This window comes from Argentina anserina, chromosome 6, assembly GCF_933775445.1.
Source record: "Argentina anserina chromosome 6, drPotAnse1.1, whole genome shotgun sequence".
NCBI classification, from domain to species: domain Eukaryota; kingdom Viridiplantae; phylum Streptophyta; class Magnoliopsida; order Rosales; family Rosaceae; genus Argentina; species Argentina anserina.
Window position 1 is genome coordinate 18,546,203 of NC_065877.1, and position 23,301 is coordinate 18,569,503.

At 37.5% G+C, this 23,301-nt stretch overlaps 3 protein-coding genes across 4 annotated transcripts in view; 1 reads left to right on the forward strand and 2 right to left on the reverse strand.

The window, feature by feature from the left end:
- The window catches only part of LOC126798699 (rhomboid-like protein 20), a 271,709-nt gene that overhangs the window by 86,706 nt on the left and 161,702 nt on the right, over positions 1 to 23,301 (reverse strand). The window contains exon 1 of one of the 2 annotated variants that reach the window (XM_050525736.1): positions 414 to 417. The exons of the other annotated variant lie outside the window; for it this stretch is intronic. The gene's annotated coding sequence lies outside the window, so the exon portion shown is untranslated. Of the gene's footprint in view, positions 1 to 413; positions 418 to 23,301 lie in introns of those variants that run through there. 2 annotated transcript variants of the gene reach the window in all.
- Positions 8,731 to 10,081, forward strand: LOC126798696 (transcription factor MYBC1). The gene has a single exon (XM_050525732.1). It carries the CDS (start codon positions 8,905 to 8,907, stop codon positions 9,874 to 9,876), a length of 972 nt encoding a protein of 323 aa, XP_050381689.1. The 5' UTR covers positions 8,731 to 8,904; the 3' UTR covers positions 9,877 to 10,081.
- LOC126798694 (uncharacterized) lies at positions 11,962 to 15,864 on the reverse strand. The gene is made up of 4 exons (XM_050525730.1): positions 15,596 to 15,864; positions 14,324 to 14,930; positions 13,789 to 14,065; positions 11,962 to 12,207 (listed from the first exon to the last, which is right to left on the reverse strand). Exons 1-4 carry the CDS (start codon positions 15,699 to 15,701, stop codon positions 12,157 to 12,159), a joined length of 1,041 nt encoding a protein of 346 aa, XP_050381687.1. The 5' UTR covers positions 15,702 to 15,864; the 3' UTR covers positions 11,962 to 12,156.

Sequence of the window (23,301 nt, forward strand, 5' to 3'; positions counted from 1 at the left end):
ATTTATGTGTGCCCTTAAAAATGATATTTATGTGTGAGATTAGCACATCATGATCTCCTCCTAATTCTTATTTTTATGAGACTTGTTGCATTAGTAATGGAAGCTTGAATAAGGTTTAAAACATGTTTTTTTTTTCAAATGGAGATTTTAAGTCTTATTTCAATAATGAGACTCCTCTGATAGTTGCATAAGTAATGCAAGCTTATCTTAAGGTTTTTAACGTGTTTTTCCAAATGCAGGCTTGGACTATGAGTAGAGAGTAGAGACGAACACCTTTTGCCAATGGGATATGAATTCTTTTCGTCAATTTAGATTCGCCTCAAATTTTCTTAAATCCTAGGTTTCAAAAGATTTGCTGGACGATTAAAATGGAGGGCATGAGGGAACGTCCTAAAGACTTTCTTATAATAACACCCAATTTGCTCCTGAAGTGCTACTAGTTCTTTCTACAGCTAATACAAAATGTGGTCAAGGCTGGTCCCAATTGTGAATGTGATGTTACTATGGTGGCATAGATATAACTTATACAGCAATACTCGTACTACTCTACCATTGCTCAAATTATAGATCAAGGTGTCTTCACTCTTCAGTGGTCGTCCTTGCCACTATAAGCTCATGCGCATTTAGTTAACCAACTAGTACTACACTAACCAAGTGATGTCTTAATATATCATTGGAAAATCCTGAGGTATTCAAAACCGATGAGATACAAAATGCATTTTCACACTATTTGCTAGACCTGCAACTGTTGTACTCTTTTACATGTTCTGCCAAGTTGTATCAACATACAACCAAGTATTTCAATTCTACAAATTTAAGCAAAAGAAACTGGAGATAAAAACATTCAGGCATGGGGATGATGTCTACAGCGATCCTTCACCCTTAAAGGATACGATCGGGAGGCACTGTGAGAGTCGAGAACTCTGCTAAAGTTGTAGGTTATACACTAGCTTAATACAAAAGAGTTACTATGAGTGGCAACTTCATCATGCTAAGGTCTAGTTGCACCAATGAATATTACTCTTAGTGTACCCTACTGTTTTGTTGGAAATGCACTGGTAGAACTACTGCTATCAGGTTTCTTTCTTTTTCTCTGCATTTGTGGTTCAGCAATATTGGAATTAAGAGATGGCGCCGAGCGTTTCCAATTCTCCTTCATTATCTCCAGCTGAGCTATTTGCATGTCAATGTATGCATCTGGGTATTCGGACTCGAGATGGTATTCTTTGATGCATTGTTTCCCAGCTCTTAGATCACCTATGAGGTTGTCTGCAATCTTAACCTGTGATCAGAAGTAACCAGAGAATAGATGTATATTTAAATTGAGGATGATCTTAAAGACTTAACACTGCAAGAAGCAGATATCAAATATGAAGAAAAAGATGATGAGAAATCTCATCTTCGAATTGTATTGATCCTATTTCACAAGTTCAGATACAAAGTATATATGGAACAAAATAGCTAAGACTAGGCCGAATCTAATCCCCTAAATTCTGTAGTGTACAAATCACCATGATTTTAGGAACCATGATTTAAGGAGGCTTTTCCTGAAAAGAAGATGAACACCATGTAAAGCACCTATTGCAGTCACCTCCTTGTTTGCTCCTTGTCTGCTAGGATGAGGAGGGCACACATAATTTAACATCCCCCCTCAAGCTGGATCAAGAAGATTAATTGATCCAAGCTTGGACAAAAACCTTTGAAATTGTGCAGATGAAAGAGCTTTGGTGAACATATCTGCAATTTGGTCTGCACTGCATGTATAAACAGTCTGAATCACCTTGGCTTGGACTTGATCACATACAAAGTGACAATCAATTTCTATGTGCTTTGTTCTCTCATGAAACACTGAATTTTTAGCAATGTGCATGGCAGATTGGTTATCACAAAACATGAGCATTGGACTAGAGCTTTTGATGCCCAACTTAGATAGAACAGCCTTCAACCAGATTAATTCACAAAATAATGAAACCATAGCTCTATATTCTGCTTCTGCACTAGATCGAGCCACAACAAGTTGTGTTTTACTCTTCCAAGTCACTGCATTGCCTCCAACAAAAGTGCAGTAACATGTAGTAGACTTGCGATCCAAGTTATTTCCTGCCCAATCTGCATCAGTGTAACCTAAAATATCACAATGATCATGCTTTTTCATCACAATGCCTTGACCAATAGAACCTTTTAAATATCTGAGCACTCTATTAACCATCTTCACATGCTCAGAAGTGGGAGAATGCATATGTTGACTAATCAAACTCACTACAAATGAGATATCAGGTCTAGTAATGGTAAGATAGATTAACTTACCTACAAGACGTTGATATGCAGTAATGTCAGTGACTGCTTCACCTTTGTTAATGAATTTGTATTTTTGACTTAGTGGAGTCTTGGAGGGCTTGCAATCAGTCATGTCTGTATCTTTCATAAGATAAAGAGTATACCTCTTTTGGTTAAAAAATAATCCCTTGCTAGAGGTAGCTACTTCAATGCCAAGGAAATATTTTAATACACCAAGATCCTTGATGGCAAATTTTTTCCTCAAGGTAGACTTTAAAGCATCAATCTCTTCTAGATTAGAACCAGTGACAATAAGATCATCGACATAAATCAAGACAACTAAAATCCCTTCTTTACCATTTCTCACAAATAGTGAAGAATCAGAGTAGTTGCGCTTGAACCCTGCACTGATAAGAACTAAGCTCAATTTTGAATACCAGGCTCTAGGGGATTGCTTTAAGCCATAGATAGCTTTAGGCAATTTACAAACTAAGCCTGGTTCAGATGCTTGAGAGTGGTTAGGAGGAGGTTGCATGTAGACTTCTTCTTCAAGGTTTACATGTAAAAATGCATTTTTGACATCCATTTGAAATAAGTGCTAAGAATAATTAACTGCATTAGATACCAAAACTCTTACTGTGTTCATCTTGGCCACATGAGCAAAAGTCTCTTTGTAATCCACTCCATAAGTTTGAGTGAACCCGTGAGCCACCAATCTAGCTTTGCACCTTTCAACAGTATCATATAAGAGAAACTTGGTTTTGTAGATCCATTTACTTCCCACAGCCTTTTTTCACTGTGGCAAATGGACAACACTCCAAGTATTATTTTCATCTAAGGCTTTGAGTTCCTCAACCATGGCTGCTCTCCATTTTGGATCTTGAACAACATCAGTAAAATTGCAGGGATCATGAATACATGAAATCTTGGTAAGAAAAGCTTGATGAGTGGGAGACATATGATTATAACAAACATACTGTGACATAGGGTGTTTTGAAGTGTACATCTTGTAATCTTTGAATCTCACTGGCAGATTCCTAGTTCAACTAGGATTTCTTCTAGGTTGAACTTGATAAACCTGCTGAACTTCATCATTTAAATTATGAGTGTCATGAGAGTGATCAGTGGAACCAGAATGCTCAACTTCATGAGAATCATCAACTTGATCAGTAGCACCAGAATAATCAGCTCCATTTCCATTATTTGCATTCAAATTTTGAGCAGAAATGCTGGGAACATTAGTCACTCTTTCACTGTTATTAAAGCTAGGCACAACTGATTCAGAAGGAGGGACTGACATTGGAAAGATTCCAATATTAAAATCACGCAGATCATCTTTGCTAAGAGGAGTCTGGAAAAAAGAGGCGCCCTCATCAAATTTGACATCCCTAGAAATCATCATGTTTCTGGTTTTTGGATTGTAACACTTGTAACCTTTTGAGTGGAAGAATAACCCAAAAACACATATTTCTCAGCCTTAGGATCTAGTTTATTTCTGTGAGTAGCATGCATTTTAACATAACAAATACAACCAAACACCCTCAAATGATTCAAATTAACATCCATGCCTTTCAAAATTTCCCAAGGAGATTTACCTTTCAAAACCCTGGTTGGTAATCTGTTTATAATATAAGTAGCTGCAAGAACTGCATGAGACCAGTAAGATTTTGGAACATTCATCTGAAACATCACAGATCTGGTCTTTTCCAATATGTCATGATTTTTTCTTTCAGCTACACCATTTTGCTGAGGTGTAGCTACACAGCTAGTTTCATGAATGATCCCATGAGAGCTCGAATAATTTTGCATAGCATTAGAAATATATTCAGATCCATTGTCAGATCTTAAAACATGAATACTCGAACATAATTGATTTTTCACAATATTGTGAAAATCAATGAATGCAGCCATTAATCCACTCTTGAGTTTCATCAAATATAACCAGGTAACTCTAGATAAATCATCAATAAACAAAGCAAAAGATTTATATCCATTAATAGATTGAACAGGTGCAGGCCCCCATATATCAGAGTGAACTAGCTCAAAACACTTAGATGTTCTAGACTGTGAAGTAGCAAAAGGTAGTCTAGAAAATTTAGAAGTTACACAAATTTCACAAAGATGATCACTACAACTAAAGCATGGAAATAGAGTGGACAAGACTTTATTTGAAGGATGAGCAAGACGCTGGTGCCACAAGCTTTGGTCAGCAGCTAAAACTGGACTAACATTGAGGGCTTGATTTTTTGCAAAAGATGACTTTGAGAGGTAGTACAGATCATCAAGTAAAAAACCCTTACCAATCTACTTCTAGAAAACTCAATCCTGAAACACAACATTATCTTCAGAAAATATGGCTAGACACTTGAGAGATTTGGTTATCTTGCTGACTGATAAAAGCTGAAAAGGAAAGCTGGGGACAAACAACACACTAGACATAATAGAATTTGAGAGAAAATTGATTTTTCCTGAACCAAGAATAGGAACACTTTGGCCATTGGCCATAGAAACATGAGAGGGTGAGGCATTCTTATGAAAGTCATAAAGTTTTGACTGATCATTAGTCATGTGGTCGGAGGCCCCAGAGTCAATAATCCATATATCACCATTCAAACTAATCTTTAAAGCGGTAGCAAATGCTTTAAGAATACTTGTTTTCTCATTGTCATTGATATGATCAGAATCGGCAAGGAATCCTGCAAACTTGACAAGTAAAGAAGTTGAATTTTCCTCAGTCACCTTTCCACCTTCCATTTTCTTAATCTGCAAGTAGTTTGCAAATTCATTTAATAAGGCTGTAGGGTTGGAAGTGAAATCCACAATTGGGGTTGTGCTTCCAAATGAGCTAGAGCAAGCAACAAATGCACTTGACTTTGAGTCAACTGAGGAAGATGAAGCCTTGTTCTTGGAGAATGATTTCTGTTCGTTTTCTTTTTCATACTTAACTTTCTGTTCAAGATGCAAGATCCAACAAGTTTCTTTTTGATGATTAGTCCCTGCACAGTGACTACACTTCCACTCCTTCCATTCAGATTTGTTACCTTTGTATCCACCCTTGTTTCTCTGATTAGCAACAAATGCTCGAGCTTCACCAGAGTTGACATTAGCCTTCACCTCAGTCCTCATCACTTTCCTGCATGTTTCTTCACGTTGAATGGTGATACATACAGTGTCGAATGAAGGAAACTCAGGATTCATTAGTAAGTGACACTTCAAAACACCTCCTTTAATTTTTATAAATTTTGTTTCCTGTTTTACCCTCTTATGCATCACATAGTGATTGGGATTTCATCAACTTCTTCCTGAATTTTTTTTTGTACAAATTCAGTTTTTTTATTTCAACTTAATAGATAAGCCAAAGAAATCAAATTTACCCATCTTGATTATTGTTAAGCCTGACTTATGTATCTACGCCGCCATAAACTAAAACTTCTGATACGATCAACCCCAAAATATATCATAATATCGAGACAAAATCGTGCGGGGACCACTGTCTTCGGCATAGTCTTCCTTGAAAGTAACCAACCCAACCTGCACAAAAGACACTCCCAATATCTCAAATCCAACCTCAACACTTCGAGACACCATGCTCCTCAAACTTTCCATCTCCATAATCACTATTCAAAAATATAATTAAAAAGTATGACGGGTATGCCATGTTCGTTAACTAATCTCGTTGGACCCCAAGAGCTCGTAACTCGTCTTATACCGCAACTGCTCAACCCACTAAGATGACGGGGTCACAACAATCATACAAAATTCTATAAACACTGAACCATGTAAATTTACATTATAACAACGTTCACATGGGAAGTAAACACAAGACCATACGACACTCGGCGAGTCACTAGTCATCTCCTTTCTAATCTTTATCGAAACTTTGCTAGTACATCCCATCTCTTCTAGCGACTCGGTAATATTAATATCACTTCCGGTTCATTCCCTCTCTCCCGGTACCCCTAGTTCATCCCCTCTCTTCCGGTACGCCCGGTTCATCCCCTCTCTTCTGGTACCCCTATCTCATCCCCTCTCTTCCGGTACCCCAGGTTCATCCCCTCTCTTCCGGTTCTCCTAGTTCATCCCCTCTTTTCTGGTTCTCCCAATTCATCCACTCTCTTCCAGTACCCCTAGTTCATCCCCTCTCTTCCGGTACACCCGGTTCATCCCCTCTCTTCCGATTCTGCCAGAGTCTCACTCACGCACTCATAACGATACTGCCGTACCTTGATTTCTCACTCATAAATGCCAAAGCTAATCGATCCGACTAACTGCGATAACCGAAACCATAACTCAAACGAATACCCAACACTCGGCGTTTATCCGCATACCTTTACTAGAAAAAAAATCCCACGATCCTAACACTAATTTCCGATAGAAGTAATTAACGTCATACAATCATCTAACAATATGATCATATAGCAACATCATTAAATAATCACAATTCTTAAAGCATCAACACATCTAGCAATGAGAATCTAACCTAAAATATTTGTGGCTGCACTCAGACCTCGGTTGGGCTGCCGACGTACCCTATAAAAGGGATCAAGTCATTCGTAGTTCAATTGTTTATATTCGTATATCACACACATCATCACATCCGACGTACATAACTATCATCATAACTATCATCTATCAAACATACAACACCATAATCATTATCAATCAACACAATCACATAGCCACAATATCAAATGAACACAAAGCTTACGTCAATAATACATTATCTCTACCAACGATAATCTAGATTAACGACCTCACACGATAACCAAATTCAACAGGTAAGACATCGATAACTTCGTATCGACGTATACTACATGATGGAGTGACTCACTACTCCAAAAATGGAACACACACCGCGACAGTGGCTGCGCGTGGGCCCCACACGCCACCACTCTCCAACCTCTCTAAATCAACAAAAAACAAACGTTTTTCACGCCGAAGCCCAGATCGGCCAGGAAGTGTCTAGAAAGTGCAGGGGAAGATCAGAACATTACACCGAATTCGATTTCGTGATGCAGCTCGAATCAGCGTCCAACTCTGGTCAAATCATGGCCAGAAATGAGGATCACGCCGACTTGCAGCGGCCCCAAGCTCCAGAATCGCCGGAAAAGATCGCACGACAATGGCGAAATCTACAGGAACTTCCAACCCTTGTTGTTCGTTGCACGGCGGTCGACGCGGTGCAACTCCGATGTAGATCGACAGTGAACGGCGAGACGAAGCTACCAGGACCGGTGGCGTCCCAATCCGTGGCCAGACGGCAGAGATCACCGCTAGAGAAGAAAATGAGATTTTCGGCGATGAACAGTAGCACGTAATAGACTTTGTAAAATTTTCCATTTTCTGATTTTCACCTCTATTTATACTAAATTCCAAAAAAAAAACCAACACACTTCTTGATCGTAACTTTCTCATACGAATTTCAATTTAGGTGTGCCGCGTGTCCACGAATTCATATCGACGAGCCCTACAACTTTCATGAAGAAAGTTTTCTCGGAAAACTTATGCATCGAATTGTCAATTTTTAGAGTCGTCACACTTAGTATGATTTGTTCCGAGAAAAAAAAAACTATAATCGCGACGAATTTTAAAAGATTCGGGTCGTATCAACTTCTGGGTTTAATTCATTTATTTCTTATCTAGTTATTGCTTGATTTTGAGATATACTTGGTGCATTGGAAATTACTCCCAGGTCCTTATGTTCAAAGCATTGATATAAAAAAGTTTAATTAGAGATGGTTACTTATTAGTGGCTGGCGTGAATCCTGTCACATTATATTGATGATTTTGATTGCCAAGTGCACAGATTGAAAGTTTGAAACACACTTCTGCAAACTTGTGGGAAATTTGTATTGGAAAAGTAGAACCCTAGCTTGTTCAGTCATAAATTTTTCAAGTTGAAAACCATTCGATCGGATCACCACAAACCAAGGTTTAGGAAAAGACCCCAGATGGTCTTTTAATTGAATGCATGCCTAAAGATACGGAATTGTAGCTCCTATTCTGATAGGAACATCAAGAAAAATTAGTTGTTTTCATTTTGTTGGAGGGTAAAAGAGGAATGTTATATTTACAAAAATATGCTTAGTAATTTGGGAGGTGCAATTAGAAACTCTCAAACAAAATCTCTAAATTTGCAAAATTTTTAAAATCTCTATAATTTTCAAAATAATATCTAAATTTTATTTCTTACAAAAAAGTTCACTTTACTCTCTGTCCTAAATCATTCATTCCATGTTCTATCTTGATATAAATGACATTATTCAATTTAATTTTATATAATTATACACAATTATATTTGTTATATAATAGAATATATGAGCTGCTATAGTTGAGTTTTTTTTTATAAAGAAATTTAATGTTTTCATACGTCTATAATAAAAATTAAAAAAAAAACTGTTAGAGATATTTATATCAACATAAGAAAAGCCGAAAAGAAGGGGAAAAACAAGATCTACCTCGAACCTCTCTCCTCATCTTCCTTGGTCCTCCCTCGCCTCCTATCCACCACCACATCATCTCCGGAGTCCTGTCTCTGTCACTCAGACTGTCTGAAACAACACTGATCGAAGCAATACTTCCATTCCGGGTAAGTCTCCGCCGCGACTTGTTTTCCATATCCAAGTAATGAGGGAAGACGACTCCAATTGGTTCTCAAGATGGGAGGAACAACTCCCATCTCCTGAGGAGCTTATGCCCTTATCCCAGACCCTAATAAGTCCTGATCTTGCTCTCGCCTTCGACATCAGATCAAATCCCAATCCCAATCCCAACGCCAATACCAATATCACTGGTAGCCCACAGCACGCCCCCACGCCCCCACCCCCGCCGGCCAATTCTCTGCCTCCTGCTACTCCTACCCACCCCAACTCCTCCGCTGATTTCGCTGATTCCGCTGACTTGGGCTCCGGAGGAGGCGGAGGGCCCGGCGATGAGCCCGCCCGCACTCTCAAGCGGCCCCGCCTGGTGTGGACCCCACAGCTGCACAAGCGCTTTGTGGATGCAGTCGCCCATTTGGGGATCAAGAATGCCGTCCCCAAGACCATAATGCAGCTGATGAGCGTGGATGGGTTGACTAGGGAGAATGTCGCCAGCCATCTGCAGAAGTATCGCCTTTATCTTAAACGAATGCAGGGATTATCTGCTGGGACTGGGGGCGGTGGCGGCGGGGGAGGTGCCGCTGATGCTGCCACTGACCATTTATTCGCCAGCTCGCCGGTCCCTGCTCATTTCTTGCACCCAGGAAGGCCCAATTCCGAACATTTCCTGCCGTTTGTTCCGGTCGCTATGCAGCATCACCATCACCAGCAGCAGCAGCAGCAACAGCAGCACATGGCAGCAGCTGCCACTCATCCGCAGATGCAGCAGAGTTCTCAGTATCACCATCATAGGCAGCCGCAGGTGGGGCACTTTGGTTCCCCACCCAATCCAAATGGGCAATTTGAGCATCCGTTCCTGGCTAGGCAGTCGCAGCCAGTGCATAGGATCCCCATTCACAGTCCAGCTGTGCCAGGGTATATTGAGGACATGGAATCTGCTAATGCAACTGGTGCTAATGGCAGGAAAGTTCTTACTCTTTTCCCTACTGGGGAAGATTGAATCTTGGTAATTCTCATGTCTCACTTGCTTTCAACTCCAGTTCATTTCACTTGTTGGTTTTGTGAAATAGTTATCTATAGTACTTGTCAAAAGGTTTACCACATACGGTTGTTGTGCCTGTCGTATGTGTTTGTTGTGGAAAATGAGATCCAATTTCCATTTCCAGATTCAAGATAATTATGCATTTGTTGTATGCTTAACCGTCCTTTATGACTATTGGGGATGCACTCATCTCTCTACTGTTGACTTCTGGTGCCATTTGATTCCGACCGGTACTTGTTTAATTTTATCTCCTCATCTCAAGCTGACACAGATATTGATTGCAATGTCACTTTCGAACACCTGCAAAGTTTTGAAGCTCTTATGTGAGAAAAATAAAAGGAAGATTTTAATGTAATTAATTTGGTTTCTGTGCTTCATTTGTCCCATGTCCTAGAAGGAATCAACTGTTTTCTTTGATCTCAAGAGTTTTTATGGAAGAAGCAACAATCCACAAATTTTGAGCCTGCAGATGTACTGATGAAGGTGCTACTCACTTTTATAGACATATCTAAAGATATATCTGAGTTGATTGCCGCATTTGGTTATTCTGATTTCTTGGTTTATCAAGTAATCTCTTCAGTCAAAGAGTTGTCTGCATTTCATTTCAGTTCAACATCAAGTCGACGGAAGTTGTGATTATTGGCTAGAACAGAACATGAAAAGTAAAGAGCTGTACATGGAAAGGAAAGCATCTGTTAATAGCAAGTCTGGTCCTGTTACTGAAGGAACTAAAACGTATTAACGTGCATTGATTCATTTCTAAACGAATTCATCTTTTAAAAAAATTAAAAAGCCTACAACTTTAAATCACACGTCGTGCATATTATCGTTTAATATTTACCGAAACTAAAATACTCTACATTTTGTCAGTGTTTTTTTTTTTAAAGTTTCATGACAGCGATCAACTAATGTGTTCCTAGTCACGCTAGGAAAACTATGTTGTCAATTATTTTCCGACATCACTCTCATATTGCTTAACTACTCAAGTCTATTATTTTAAATTTTTCTATTGAAAGACCACAAATGGTCTCACACTAAAGATGCAGTTGGAATTCAACCACTGAACGGGTATAAATAATGTTTCTTTGTACTAAAGATCCGTTACTACGGATGGATAACAGCAATCAAAGTTTATATTTAGTAATAATATGCGTACACCACTAGTTGCTTGGTCTATTTGCTTTCCAAATAATGCAAAATGGCCTTCAAGTTTGTTTCAGCTCATATCCGCTCTTGCTAAATTGGGTGGCCTGGAAAGTGATGGACACCGTTTCTAGACTATAATGTAAATATTTGTTTTCCTTGTGTGCTCCCAAAGAAAATTGGGAAGGTCACCTGGTTCGATCCACACCCGCCATTAATAATCACTGTAGAGAATCCCTCTAAGGTTCTAATGCAATTATCTCTAGTTACAGTTATGTCCGTCAATTAATTTCGGAGAACAAAGAAACCCCAATGAATTGTGTATGAGTTGATGGAATTATCTTCCACACAAATTGATGATGCTTTTCATACACTCTTGCTCAAGAAATCATATAGGACGACGATATCACACTACGACTTGCAAAATGTTAACAAACAGCAGATTGGCCTAAAATAAAAGAAGCCATCCATACAAACTAGATTCTCTGGCGTAGAGATAGATATTTGGTCTGATGGTGCTAAACCAAGAAATGTAAAGCTTTTAAGACAATATCTCGCTAGTGAAATCCAATCTTGTTTTTCAAAATCATATTTTCCTGGAACATCTCTTTATGCGTGTGAAGTCAGAAATTTTTGAAAATCATGGTTTTCCCAAACCATCTAAAACTTCAATATGAAATCTTTCATGACCTTGCTCCTAGTTGATGTGAGAAAACAAAATACGCAATTATTTAACATACAGTTGGTGATTCACCCCATCCCGGCGACCCAAGTCACTCAACCATGATATAATTTAGTGTTTCATGAGTCAAAACAAATTCTCTCTGGCACTTCCTCCATGACTCTTTCTGTTTGTGAATCGATGTCAAAAGCTTGGGATAGTAAACTAGCAAAAAGATGGAGGGAAAAATATCAAGTCCAAGAGTATAGACCTGTATATATTTCTTCACTACAAAAAGGCAGTTCTCTGAATAGAGTAATAGTATTAGTCATCTGAATAGTACGACACCACAAAACAGTAATGAAACAAATGTTTTCCAAAAAATTCTGCAGCACCAGAAAATTAAGAACACCTGTTTCTTATTCTGCAATTATTTAGTGGTACTGGGGATAGTCACACCTCAGGGCCTGCTGATTGTATGGAGCCTGCAGATATCAAACGACGATTTGAGCCCACAGATATATTACATTCACAATATTCTTTTCAAATGGAAATAGATAGGTAATAACTTGTTCTTTTCTTTATTAAAATTGTACGAAACCCAAACTATTAAGAGAACAAAAGGATGCGGCTAAATTAAAAACTATAATCCAAGGAGTCTGTATTTGTAACGAACCAATAATACAGGAGAAATTAGAGTTACTTCCCCGTAGTATTTAATTTAGATTATATGCAAACCATAATACACACACACAAGCTAAATTTTTAATTTCCTGTTGAACACTGGTGGAGCATTCAGGTTCTATAATCGAGTCACAGACATGGGTCCCATATTTTATTTGTCAAGCCTCACCAAGAAATATTTTTCCTATTCCGCTTTCAATATGGGTCCCTTTCTCATTTTCCAGACCAGTAAATAACAGAAATTTAAACATCTGAACTAGTGTTTGGGTCCATTAAACACGTTAATAAGTATGTGGTTGCTATTGCCAAATTAAAAGGGAAAGACAGTAGCAACCTGTTTCTCTTCATATGTTTTTTCGTTAGTGTATGTTTGAGACTATAAGTTATAAGGAATATCTTAGACAGCAAATTACTATCCTCTGTTTGTGAAGAAGTCCTGCTTGGCTCAATTAAAAAAAAACTCAACCAGAATTCACTTAATCTCAATGGCTTAATTAGTCAATTAAACACCCTAAGTTTTATTTCTGCAAATTTGCTACCCTATATCTTCAAATTGAGTCAACGTAATACCCTTAAGTCAAATTAATTTGTTGTAACTCGTCCGATTATCCGTCCAAAACATATGATAGATTTTGAAAACCTGCTATAGAATGGCTAATTTTCAAAATTAAGGAAACAAATTGGTTAGTTTTCAAAGCCTAGAGTAGCAAATCGGCTAGTTTTGAAAACCAACAGAATTGGCTAAAATTATAGTTAGTCTTGCAAATAAATCCTATGATTAAGAGTAGCAATTGGGGATTATCCAATCCATGATTAGTTTGGTTAGAGAATATCAAGTCTAAGAAGCCATACGATGTCCACAAAGTTATCCCACTATCTTCAACAAGATAAGCAACAACTTACTAGTATTGGATAAGCTACATGTCCACTACCCTGCTGAGTAAACTACAAATGAAATCAACACAATGTTTTTTGCAATCTAAAGAAGGAAATATCTACAGAACTTGAACAATTTTCCGCATAAATGATTGTGACAGTAGAGCAACTTTTGTTGCACACACTGATTCTTAAAGTAATCTTTCAAAACTCCAGAACACATATAATCTCTGTCTAGGAACTAAAGATACATTTCAGAAGATAAGTGGCACTTCTGAATGCAATCACTATCCATGTGCGCAACAAAAGAAAATTAATTTATGATTATATGAACATCATGAGACTATAAACAAACAGAAAGAGAAAATAAAAACTGCACGTAAAAGTCTACGAAGGACTTGAAAAAATGAAAGAAGTCTTTTGAAAACACTCAATAGTCAATATATATGTCTAATGCTGGGATTTTAATTTCTAATCTATCATGATATCCAAGGATTGTTGTTTACCTGGACAACAGCTTGTCTAAACTGATCATACGGATGTGCATACATCATTGCAGCACTTGGCCACGGAACATAAGTAGCTTCTCTAGATGTCTGACTCATTCCCATGGCACAAAAAGGGGTCATGGCTGGGGTTGAAGGAGCCCCATAGCTAATTGAAGCCAAAGTCCTTGGCATTTGGGATAAACCCACTTCATACTGCAAAAACTGAGGTTGGAACTTGTGCATACTGAGAGGTGCCACATTAAATCTCTGATTGGCAGGAAGACTCCTCACATACCTGTGATTATATTTTAATAGTTAATAATATCACTTTGATTTCTTCACTGAAATGCAATAATCATAGTCACTTCGAAGCATTTCTTAATTGCAAAACACAGGCTCCAACCATCTCTAATTCAATGTAGACAGATGAAACACAGGATACCACTGTAAATAGCAAAGAAGAATTTTAACAAAGACCGAGCGCCAGAACTACCAGAGAGCACAATGCTAAGACAATGTCACAGTAGAGTGACCAGAATTATATTACACGTACCTCTTGTAATTGCGATCATAATCTGGGTCAGTACGGTCTTTTTCCCTATCTCTGAATATGGCAACTCGAGATGATGTAGAAAGATCATTTACATTTAAATTCTTTTCTGGATCAATTGTGGAGTTTCTGAAACTTTCATTCTCATACTTACCATCAATCGAGACATGAAATGATGTATCGCTAAAGTCATGACTACTAGAACTGCTAAAGATACGAGCACGTGCCCTATCATACTCCTCCTTCCTCTCTTCTACACTTCTAACAGGACTTCTTTTCATCCCAGCTCCACTATCATTACTCGCATTAGCTTTAATAGGCCTAGGCTTGAGAACAATTTTGATCTGCTCAGTTTTATCATTTTCAGACTGCTTTACAGGTATTTCGGATAGCTTAATAGTTGGGAACTTGCTTTCTGCTGTTTTCCTCACGATAATCTTATTTCCTTGACCATCTGAACCACTATCTTGAACCAAAGTCTGTAAACCATAGAGATGAGAAACACGGTGTGCAGCAAGTCGAAGGTAGGAGGTTGGGAAACATGGGAACTCAAATTGCAGCTGATCAGGATTATCCAGAAACCTTTGTATATCAAGTTCCATGCGCAAAACTGAAGAAAAAACAACTAAGGTATGAGAAAAGGAAGAATAGCCAACTGTACAGCCCACGAAACAAACAATATACCAAAAATAATCGAACACACAGATATATGTATATAAAAGTTTTCCCAAAAAAAGAAAAAGAAAGTTCTTCAATACGTTCACTAACTACAACGAACTAAGGTATCTACTGCATCAGCGGAAATACTACCACACATGCACAAAACCCAGAAACTCACTAAGCAGTTGAACAAAAGCGCTAGTTTAATGTGATCCAAGAGCTAAATAAGTTACAATTTAGGAACGAAAATTGCTGTATGAACAGACTGTACTTTCATGTTATTGCACTATTCAAAGATACGTTAAAGTATGACAAGGAAATTCAATATGAAAGGTACTAATTGACAAAAGCAATTCAGACGTACATATCAAAATTCACTAGCCACTACTCTGTATGCTGTTAAGAGAAGCCAATTCAGTTCTAAAAACAGCATATGGGAAATAATTCAACCGAATTGGCCTTAGCAAATGTAGAACTTTGATGGCAATAATCACCGTACTAATGAAACAGAAACCATTCAGATCTCAGATAACTAGAAACGACCAATCCAAGATAATTAGGGTTTGGGAGTCAGAGAAATAATGAGAAGGAGAGAGAGAGAGAGAAGAGACTGACTGGTAAGACGGTGGCGAGGATTGTGGAGAGCCTCGACAAGGAAAGGGTCGACGATGGAGTCATCTTGGGGGCTCCTGAAATTGACCACATCACGGGAGGATTCCATCGAGAGCTTAGCTGATCCTCTTGTTTCTCCCTTCTCCTGAATTTGGGTCAAAGAGAAATAAGAGGATTCAGATTGTTATTGGTCTGAAAGCATCTGCTGTGGAGAGATAAGAGAGGAGAAGAGAGGAGGGAGGCGTCTCTCTCTCTCTCTTCAGAAATAAGAAGGAAAGGAAACTCTATATTTCTTCTTCTTTGTTTTGTTTAACCACACCGCAAACTGGAACATGAAAACACAAGATTTGGGTAAACAATTTGTTTTGGAGATTCAACAATAGCTATTGTAAGTTTGTAATAGGGCTGGATTGGTTGGTATACCAGTCTTAATTTTCCAATACCATATACCAACCAATATATATTTGGTATGAAAAATCCACAATTTATACCAACCAATAACGTTGGTATACCAATTAAGTGGTACGGTTGGTACTCGGTTGGTAATGGGCTTGTACCAACATATTTCAGGCCCAAAATTTTTTAAGGCCCAACCCAAATAAATAATAATAAATAAGTGAAATAACAATAGAATTCCAAAGTCTTATATAACTTCAACCAAATTACCAAATACAAAGTCATAAATAGAAAGTCAACGTCCAAATAGTCAAACTGTTAAAGTACTTATGAATTCTCAAAACAATTGAAGAAATAAATGATAGGTTTAAATGCGATATATATTGACATGTTGTAAGCAGTGATGGTGCTACTGATAGGTCTAAGCATTTGTACTTGAGAATTCGATTGAATCGATTCATTCATAATTAAATAAAGAAATTGAAGACGAGAAAAATAGTGTTCTTGAAAAATAAACTCAGAGAGATTAGATTAAGGTTAGTAGATATATATGGTTTGGATTTATTTTTCAATAAATCTACAATTGAAATTTAAAGACATATATATATATATTTTTAATTAAATAATTTAATATAATATAAGTTGGTAGATACAATATACCATGGTATATGGAAAATCTATACCACCTACCTACTGTATTTTTAATATTAGTACGGTATACTGTACCATATACCATGTACCAAGTATTTGGTATACCAACATATTTGGTACGGTTGGTATACGAATTGGTTGGAATGGTTTTCTATACCATTGCCACCCCTAGTTTGTAACCCGGTGATTTTCATGAAGATCAATAGATCATGTTGTTGAAGATTTTTTTATTAATTGTTAATTAGATATACTCGGACATTGTTAAAATCCCGTCGTTTATATACGTAATTATTTATATTTTTCCGATATAATTATTATTTTATCTGTGTCTATTTTAGTTTTCTTATTAAAATAGATTATGTCTTAATGTAATAGATATGAATCCCTAATTCATCGGGATACTCTATATGTAATGACTACATATCAGCCTCATTATCAATCAATAAAGAGTTCAGTTATGTTCTTTTATGTTGTTGTTATTATTCTCGTTTCATTATCCTGCAACACGTTATCATATATTTTGTTCTAAATTGTCTGACCGACGAGGCCACCACCAAAACTATTCAATCTAGCCCTGATTTTCTTTTTCCGGAAACCTCCTTTTCTTAGCATTGTTGGAAAAAAATAGAGAAAACCTGACAAATTGTTATAGGAAACCAAAAAAAAAATCCAAACTGCAGTTGCTATGGGCACCCAGTTTTCTTCTATGGGCACCCTTCCTCTTTGACCTGCACCAGTTCCCCATGTCGGCGACCTTCTATTGCTGCAGTTCTGACCTACGTCCAGGGGCAGAATCACATGGAAGGCTAAAACAACTTCAAATATTACTTAGTATATATGATATATGTGCAAATGTTTGAGTTAGTCGAGTTGGCTAACTACTGTCAATTTTAAATTAAGCTCTACCAAATGGTACTGGGTTCGATTCCCACCCTCCTCATTCTACTTTTTCTTATTTCTCTTCCTTCCCAGTTTTTCCCCTTTTTGTCTACTATAGAGTTTTATTGCTTTTTTTTATTCCTTTTTTATTTCATCTTCCTCTTCCTCTTCCTTCACAGTTCTTTACGCTTTCAACATTTTTTTCTCTATCCTTAATTCATTATACTTTATAACTTTGTCTACTATTTTCTATCTCTAAACTCTATATTGTTTTTTTTCATTCCTTTTTTTTCGTCTTCCTCTTCCTTCTCAGTTCTTTTTCCATTTCAAAAAAAATTTCTCTATCCTTATACTTTATAAATGTCTACTGTTTTCTATCTCTAAACTATATATTAATTTATTTCTATTATCTCCCCATTTTTTTCTCATTATCTTTCTTTAGTTAAAACATATTATTTACATATTCTTTAGGTATTTAGTTTTCCCATATAAAAAAAATTTGGACTAAAACTAGCCCTACCAACTTTTCAATCCTAGTTCTTCCCCAGCCTGCGTCTTGCTTTTTCCCCAACGCTCCGATGAACCAGGCTTCCATTTTTTCCGACCGTCATCTCACGTCTTTAGCGACATCTTGTTGCATTTTGTCCAGTCCAGCAGATCTCGTCATCACTCTCTGCTATCGCCCCCGAAAGCAAAGCGTGCGTCATCACTCTCTGATGACCCTGCCCCCCCCCGCATCTCGTAGACTAGAACGGCGACGAAACCTAGAGACGCTTGGCCTTGACGTCATTGAATCCTCTGGGCCGGCCACTCGGCGACGAAGCTTAGAAGACGCTAGACCTATCGATGTTGTCTCAGTTCTGTAGCTCCAGAACCCGATCCGGTTTTCTCGAGCCCGACCCAACCATAAAATATCATCCCAACCATGATTTTGGGCCTCAGACTATACCGATCCCAATAAGCCTATTTGGCTTTTAAACTCTTCTCTTTCATTTACTTTTTCCTATTTCATGATTGAATCGTTTATTTTCACGTTTGCACGTTTTAATTTTCTAAGTATATTTCACATGCTCGTATAGGAAAAATGATCTAGTGGTGACATACAACGAGAGATGGAAGCTACTTTTGGAATCTACACACATTTTCTAGCATATCCTCAATAGAATTCTCTGTCATCTATATGAAGATCGAAAAGGACTTTAACTAGCAACTTTTCTGCATGAAGATTGAGACTATCTCAATTATATGCGGTCTATTTGAAAAACAATCAAGTATGTTTTTCTTAAAGTTGTTACGATTGAACATATATATATATATATATAGATAAAATTATTGGGCGCTATTAGCGTTTTTCATATCTCTTTTCTGACCATTTTACAGTGCCGATGAGACTAAAGAGGCATATGATTCCCCTCTTGGTAGACGTTTTCGTGTGACGATTCTGGGGGAGTCATGTTATTATTTAAAGGGAAGTTCATCGATTTCGTGTGGTTGTTTGAATACACCACTGTTTTGGGTGCGATCATCTGAATCGCCGTTATGCATAGATTATTTTCTGACCATATACATCACAACCCTTCTAATTCTGGTTTCATACTTGAATTGTGTGAGCCCCTGAAATTTTGCATCGTTTTCCGATACATAGAATACGGTAACTGGCATTTTTCTGAGATGTCGAATAAGCAATTTAATATTTTTGTTTTAAACTACACGTCGCCACAAGCTCGGGAGTGTTCACGGAATATTTTACCAACGCTTAGTTATTTTCTACGAATTTTAAAAGTTTTCATGTGTTAGAAATGTTTTCTAAATTATTTCCTCATTTTTAAATCCGAACTGTTGATTCTATATTGGAGATCTTGGCCGTTCATTTCCTGCTTAAAGGGCCAAGCCCATTACTTTTCCTTGGCTTTCTCTCTCTCTCTCTCATTCTCTGTTTCAAACAAAGAGGCATAGTGCCTCCTTCGCCAGGCCGCACTGCCAACGTCCGACGAAGCTTGCCACGAGAACACTACCACCATGATCGCCTCCCTAACCTATCTCCAATGGTGCCCACATAACCGACATGTAACCCACTTCCGACAAGTCTAAGTTTTGAAGCTATAGAGCTCCGGCGACGATTTGTCGAGCTCTGGCGACTTTACTAAGATTCTCTTGGTGAGCTTCGATTTCTAGGTTCATTGTGAATCTTGGAGAGGTAGCAAGAACGCCTGGGAGGTGAGGAGGAAGTCCCAGCAGCCCGGATTTGAGGTGGTGGAGCACAGAGGCGATGAGATCTCTTTTCGGTGCTTTGTTGAGGTATCAATCGAACTATGATTCCTTTGATTTTGGTGTTGTTGTGTTCGTAACATCGTTTCGATTCGTTTGGTATAATTGCATGTTGATTTTGGGTTGATCGGAGTTGAAGTATTGGTCAGAATCATGATCAGTGATGCAAGGATTAAAAACCCTAGTTTGTATTGTTTGAAACATACTCTTTTGTTATTTTACCATGGAGTTAAATTACTAAAATACCCCTGTTATTTTTGGTATTTACAATTCTACCTATATATAGAAGCATGAATCTATATCAGAATCACCATAAATTCTTGCACCAAAGAATGTCAAAGAAGACATGCAGCATATAAATGAGAAGAGGTAAGAAATTTAAACAAAGCTGCAACAATTAAGATTCTTGATGCCTCCCTAATTCAAAGGAAGAAATTTGTGCAAAAGAAATCAGCATTAAAGGAGGAAGAAGATATGCAATTAATGTCCAATCCTTATTCTTTTCACAAGATCCACAGAAAAAGAGGATCAATCTTGCTCACAAGACTTGCCAAAGCTCTGCCTTAAACACTACTCATCATCCTCAAAGTCATTCAAGCCGTAAACACCATCTTACTTTCATTCTATTCGATCCAAAGCGCTACGCCTAGGATTGACATTCAAGTTGAAGCCGTGCTGCCTTGTTTTGATACTGCTAAGGATATTTGCAAAGTGTAACTCGTTACTTCTTCAATTATGTTTTCGGTTTGGATTCTTTGTGTGATGTTGTGTTTCTGTTTTTGTCTAGTTCCGAATTTGTGGAATACTCTGATGTAGTTTATGATTTTGCAAGATGTTATAAAGTAGTTCTGATTTTGTTTTCTATGATTTCTATGTAGTGTCGTGAGTTTACAATTCAATAAATTAATAATTATCTTTCTTGTGCGTTAACTATATGTGATTCAAGGCGCTACGTTAGTTTTGCATATAGGATTCTGAAGTGTATTTGTTAACTTGTTAAAGTAAGTGACATGCTTGACTTGTTAGTAACCACTAGGAATTAACCATGATCCATTTGTTATCTAAGATACGCTAAGTAATTAGATAAAATATGAATCAATGAAGTGGTAAGATTGAGAATGACATGTTACCTTATAATTTCTAAGCGCTAAGATAGGATTATTAGGCCATGTTTCGAGTTAGGGATGCACTAAGTAACCTAGTTCGGCATTAGGTTGTTGTTTGTTCACTCAATACTTGTCCGCTAAGGCTCGGTGTTTCCATAGGATGAGATTATGATTTTCGAAGCTACTTGTGATGTTTTGTTTGGTGACGTTTGTGTGTTGGTTGGTTGATCACATGTATATATTAGTTTAGATTTTATTTTTTGTTTTTATACTTATAATCCATAACTATCAAATCCTTTTATCTCTTATGAATTCATTATTAAATGTTTGTGATTCTTTACCCTGGTGGATCCCCAGGTTATGAACGATACCCTTTTGCTTTATACTACTAATGATGCTTACATAGTTAATATTGAAGTCGAGTAATCGAGCTAATCAATTTTTCAAGTATGGCGTTGGCATTGCCATGTTTATTACTCGACTTTAACTTAAGTCGTTTATTGGAATTGGAAGTTTGATTTTGATGTATTAAAAATTGGCATTTAAAAAATTTCTCGTATTTCTTGTTTCGAAGTTAATTTCATGAGAATTTTATTTATCTTAAATCTAGTATGAATGGTCAACGTTTGCAACTCTTTATGTTTTTAAATTGAACGTTTTTGGGTTACATTGTGAATTTGACACTTAACATTTGGAAAACGAACCTCGGAATGTCAAATTTTGACGTCGTTTTGATCCATGCCATGTATGGCAAGTTTTCCAGCAAGTCCGGATCAGATTCGGCCATTTCGGCCATTTTCCGGTGACTACTGCCAATTTTTGTCCTTCTGCCGCCACTCCCTACCGGATTTGCAATTCGGCCTCTATATAAGCCAGATTCTGGTCATCGCTAACCGGTTTTTCCGGCGATTTCGTTGTTTTCTTGATGTTTTTCTAGCATATTTCCAACATTCTTTGTTGAAGCGTTGTCCAGCCAAAGTTTCATTATGTTTTGAGCATATTTTGACATGGCTTTCCGGTGATCTTTCCGGTTTTCTCCAAGTCATTTTCATAGCTCAACTGGTTTTATTATTGGTGACCACCCGCACCATTTGGATGGTTTCTTCTAACATTTGTTTCCAACATGTACGTTGAAGAATGTAGTATTATTGTCATGTGATACACTCGATGAGATTGCACTTTGTTTGACCCCCTCCCTTCTTGCAATATTCTACGGTGTATTGTGTAGAGAAGTTCACCGTGATGTTGACTCTCTTAATTTTTTTGATGATGTCCCGCGGCGAAATCAAGTGTCTTGCTGATTGTACAACCACCCACACTGTTCTACGGAACATGTAGTTGTTTTACAGATCTTGTGCGGAGATTGTCTTTTATATATCTTCATTTCTTGCTAAGTTTTAAAAGGTCATACATGTCAATGATAAATTTTCATCTTGATACTTATGTTGAGAATGGAGAGGAATAAATATGTCAGATTTTTGTTTTTGACAGTAGCTTTTTCAAGCTTCAGTAGTAGCTTTGTTAGCCTGCAAACGTAGCTCTGCTTCCCTGCAGCAGTAGTTTTTTGTAACCTGAGGTTCCTTGAATCTTTGATTTGGTTTTACGCCTTCTCGGCTTTAACATGATCACTTCGGTGATCTAGAACGAGATAAATCGAGAAAAACATCACACATGAGATTTGTGATGACGGTTCATGGCTTATTGCCGTAGCTTTGGTGACTTGAACGTCATCGGTACTATTAACAGCATCGTGATAACCATAAAATAGTGGTTATCGAAATTCTGATCAAACGAATTGTTGTCCAATTACTGGACGTCACAATGCATGGATAAGCTTAATTAGCTAATATATTGTTTGATTGATGAAGGGACACTACGTGACTTTATGCATGCATTTGGTTTGATTCTTCAAAGGCTATACGTGCCTTTACTACTAGGTTTGATTCTTGAGAATCCGATATGTTCATATCATGTGTATGACATACACTAAGACGTCAACTATAATGAGTGTGACGCACCATCCTATTCATGATGCTTAACTGGAAATTCTCAATGTCATCTCTTGCTCTATACCTATTTATTAGCTAAATAGGAGAAAAACCCTCCTACGCTAAAGGTATATAAGAAAATATTCCACTCTTACAACGTATCTAAGGTGACCATTTGTGGACTTATTCAACCAAATGCGGACTTTTTCAGTATTTTTATGGTATAGGTTAATAGCATCGATGTGTTGGTCACATGTCGCTTTGCTAACCACATGGAGTGCTACATTTGTAAAGTTTTTTGACATGATCATTATACTAAAGGCTCACCACCTTTCTCATCATCTCAAATATTTTCGATTAGATTATGTTGGAACGTTCACCTCCAAAATCTTTGATGACTATGTTTAACATGTCTACTGGG

Coding starts and splice junctions, on each gene's coding strand:
- LOC126798694 (XM_050525730.1), bottom strand. CDS start 15,701: ATGGAATCCTCCCGTGATGTGGTCAATTTCAGGAGCCCCCAAGATGAC. Junction 14,931..15,595: donor TCCTCGCCACCGTCTTACCA/GTCAGTCTCTTC, acceptor TTTTTTCTTCAG/TTTTGCGCATGGAACTTGAT. Junction 12,208..13,788: donor TTAGACAAGCTGTTGTCCAG/GTAAACAACAAT, acceptor TGATATCTGCAG/GCTCCATACAATCAGCAGGC.
- LOC126798696 (XM_050525732.1), top strand. CDS start 8,905: ATGAGGGAAGACGACTCCAATTGGTTCTCAAGATGGGAGGAACAACTC.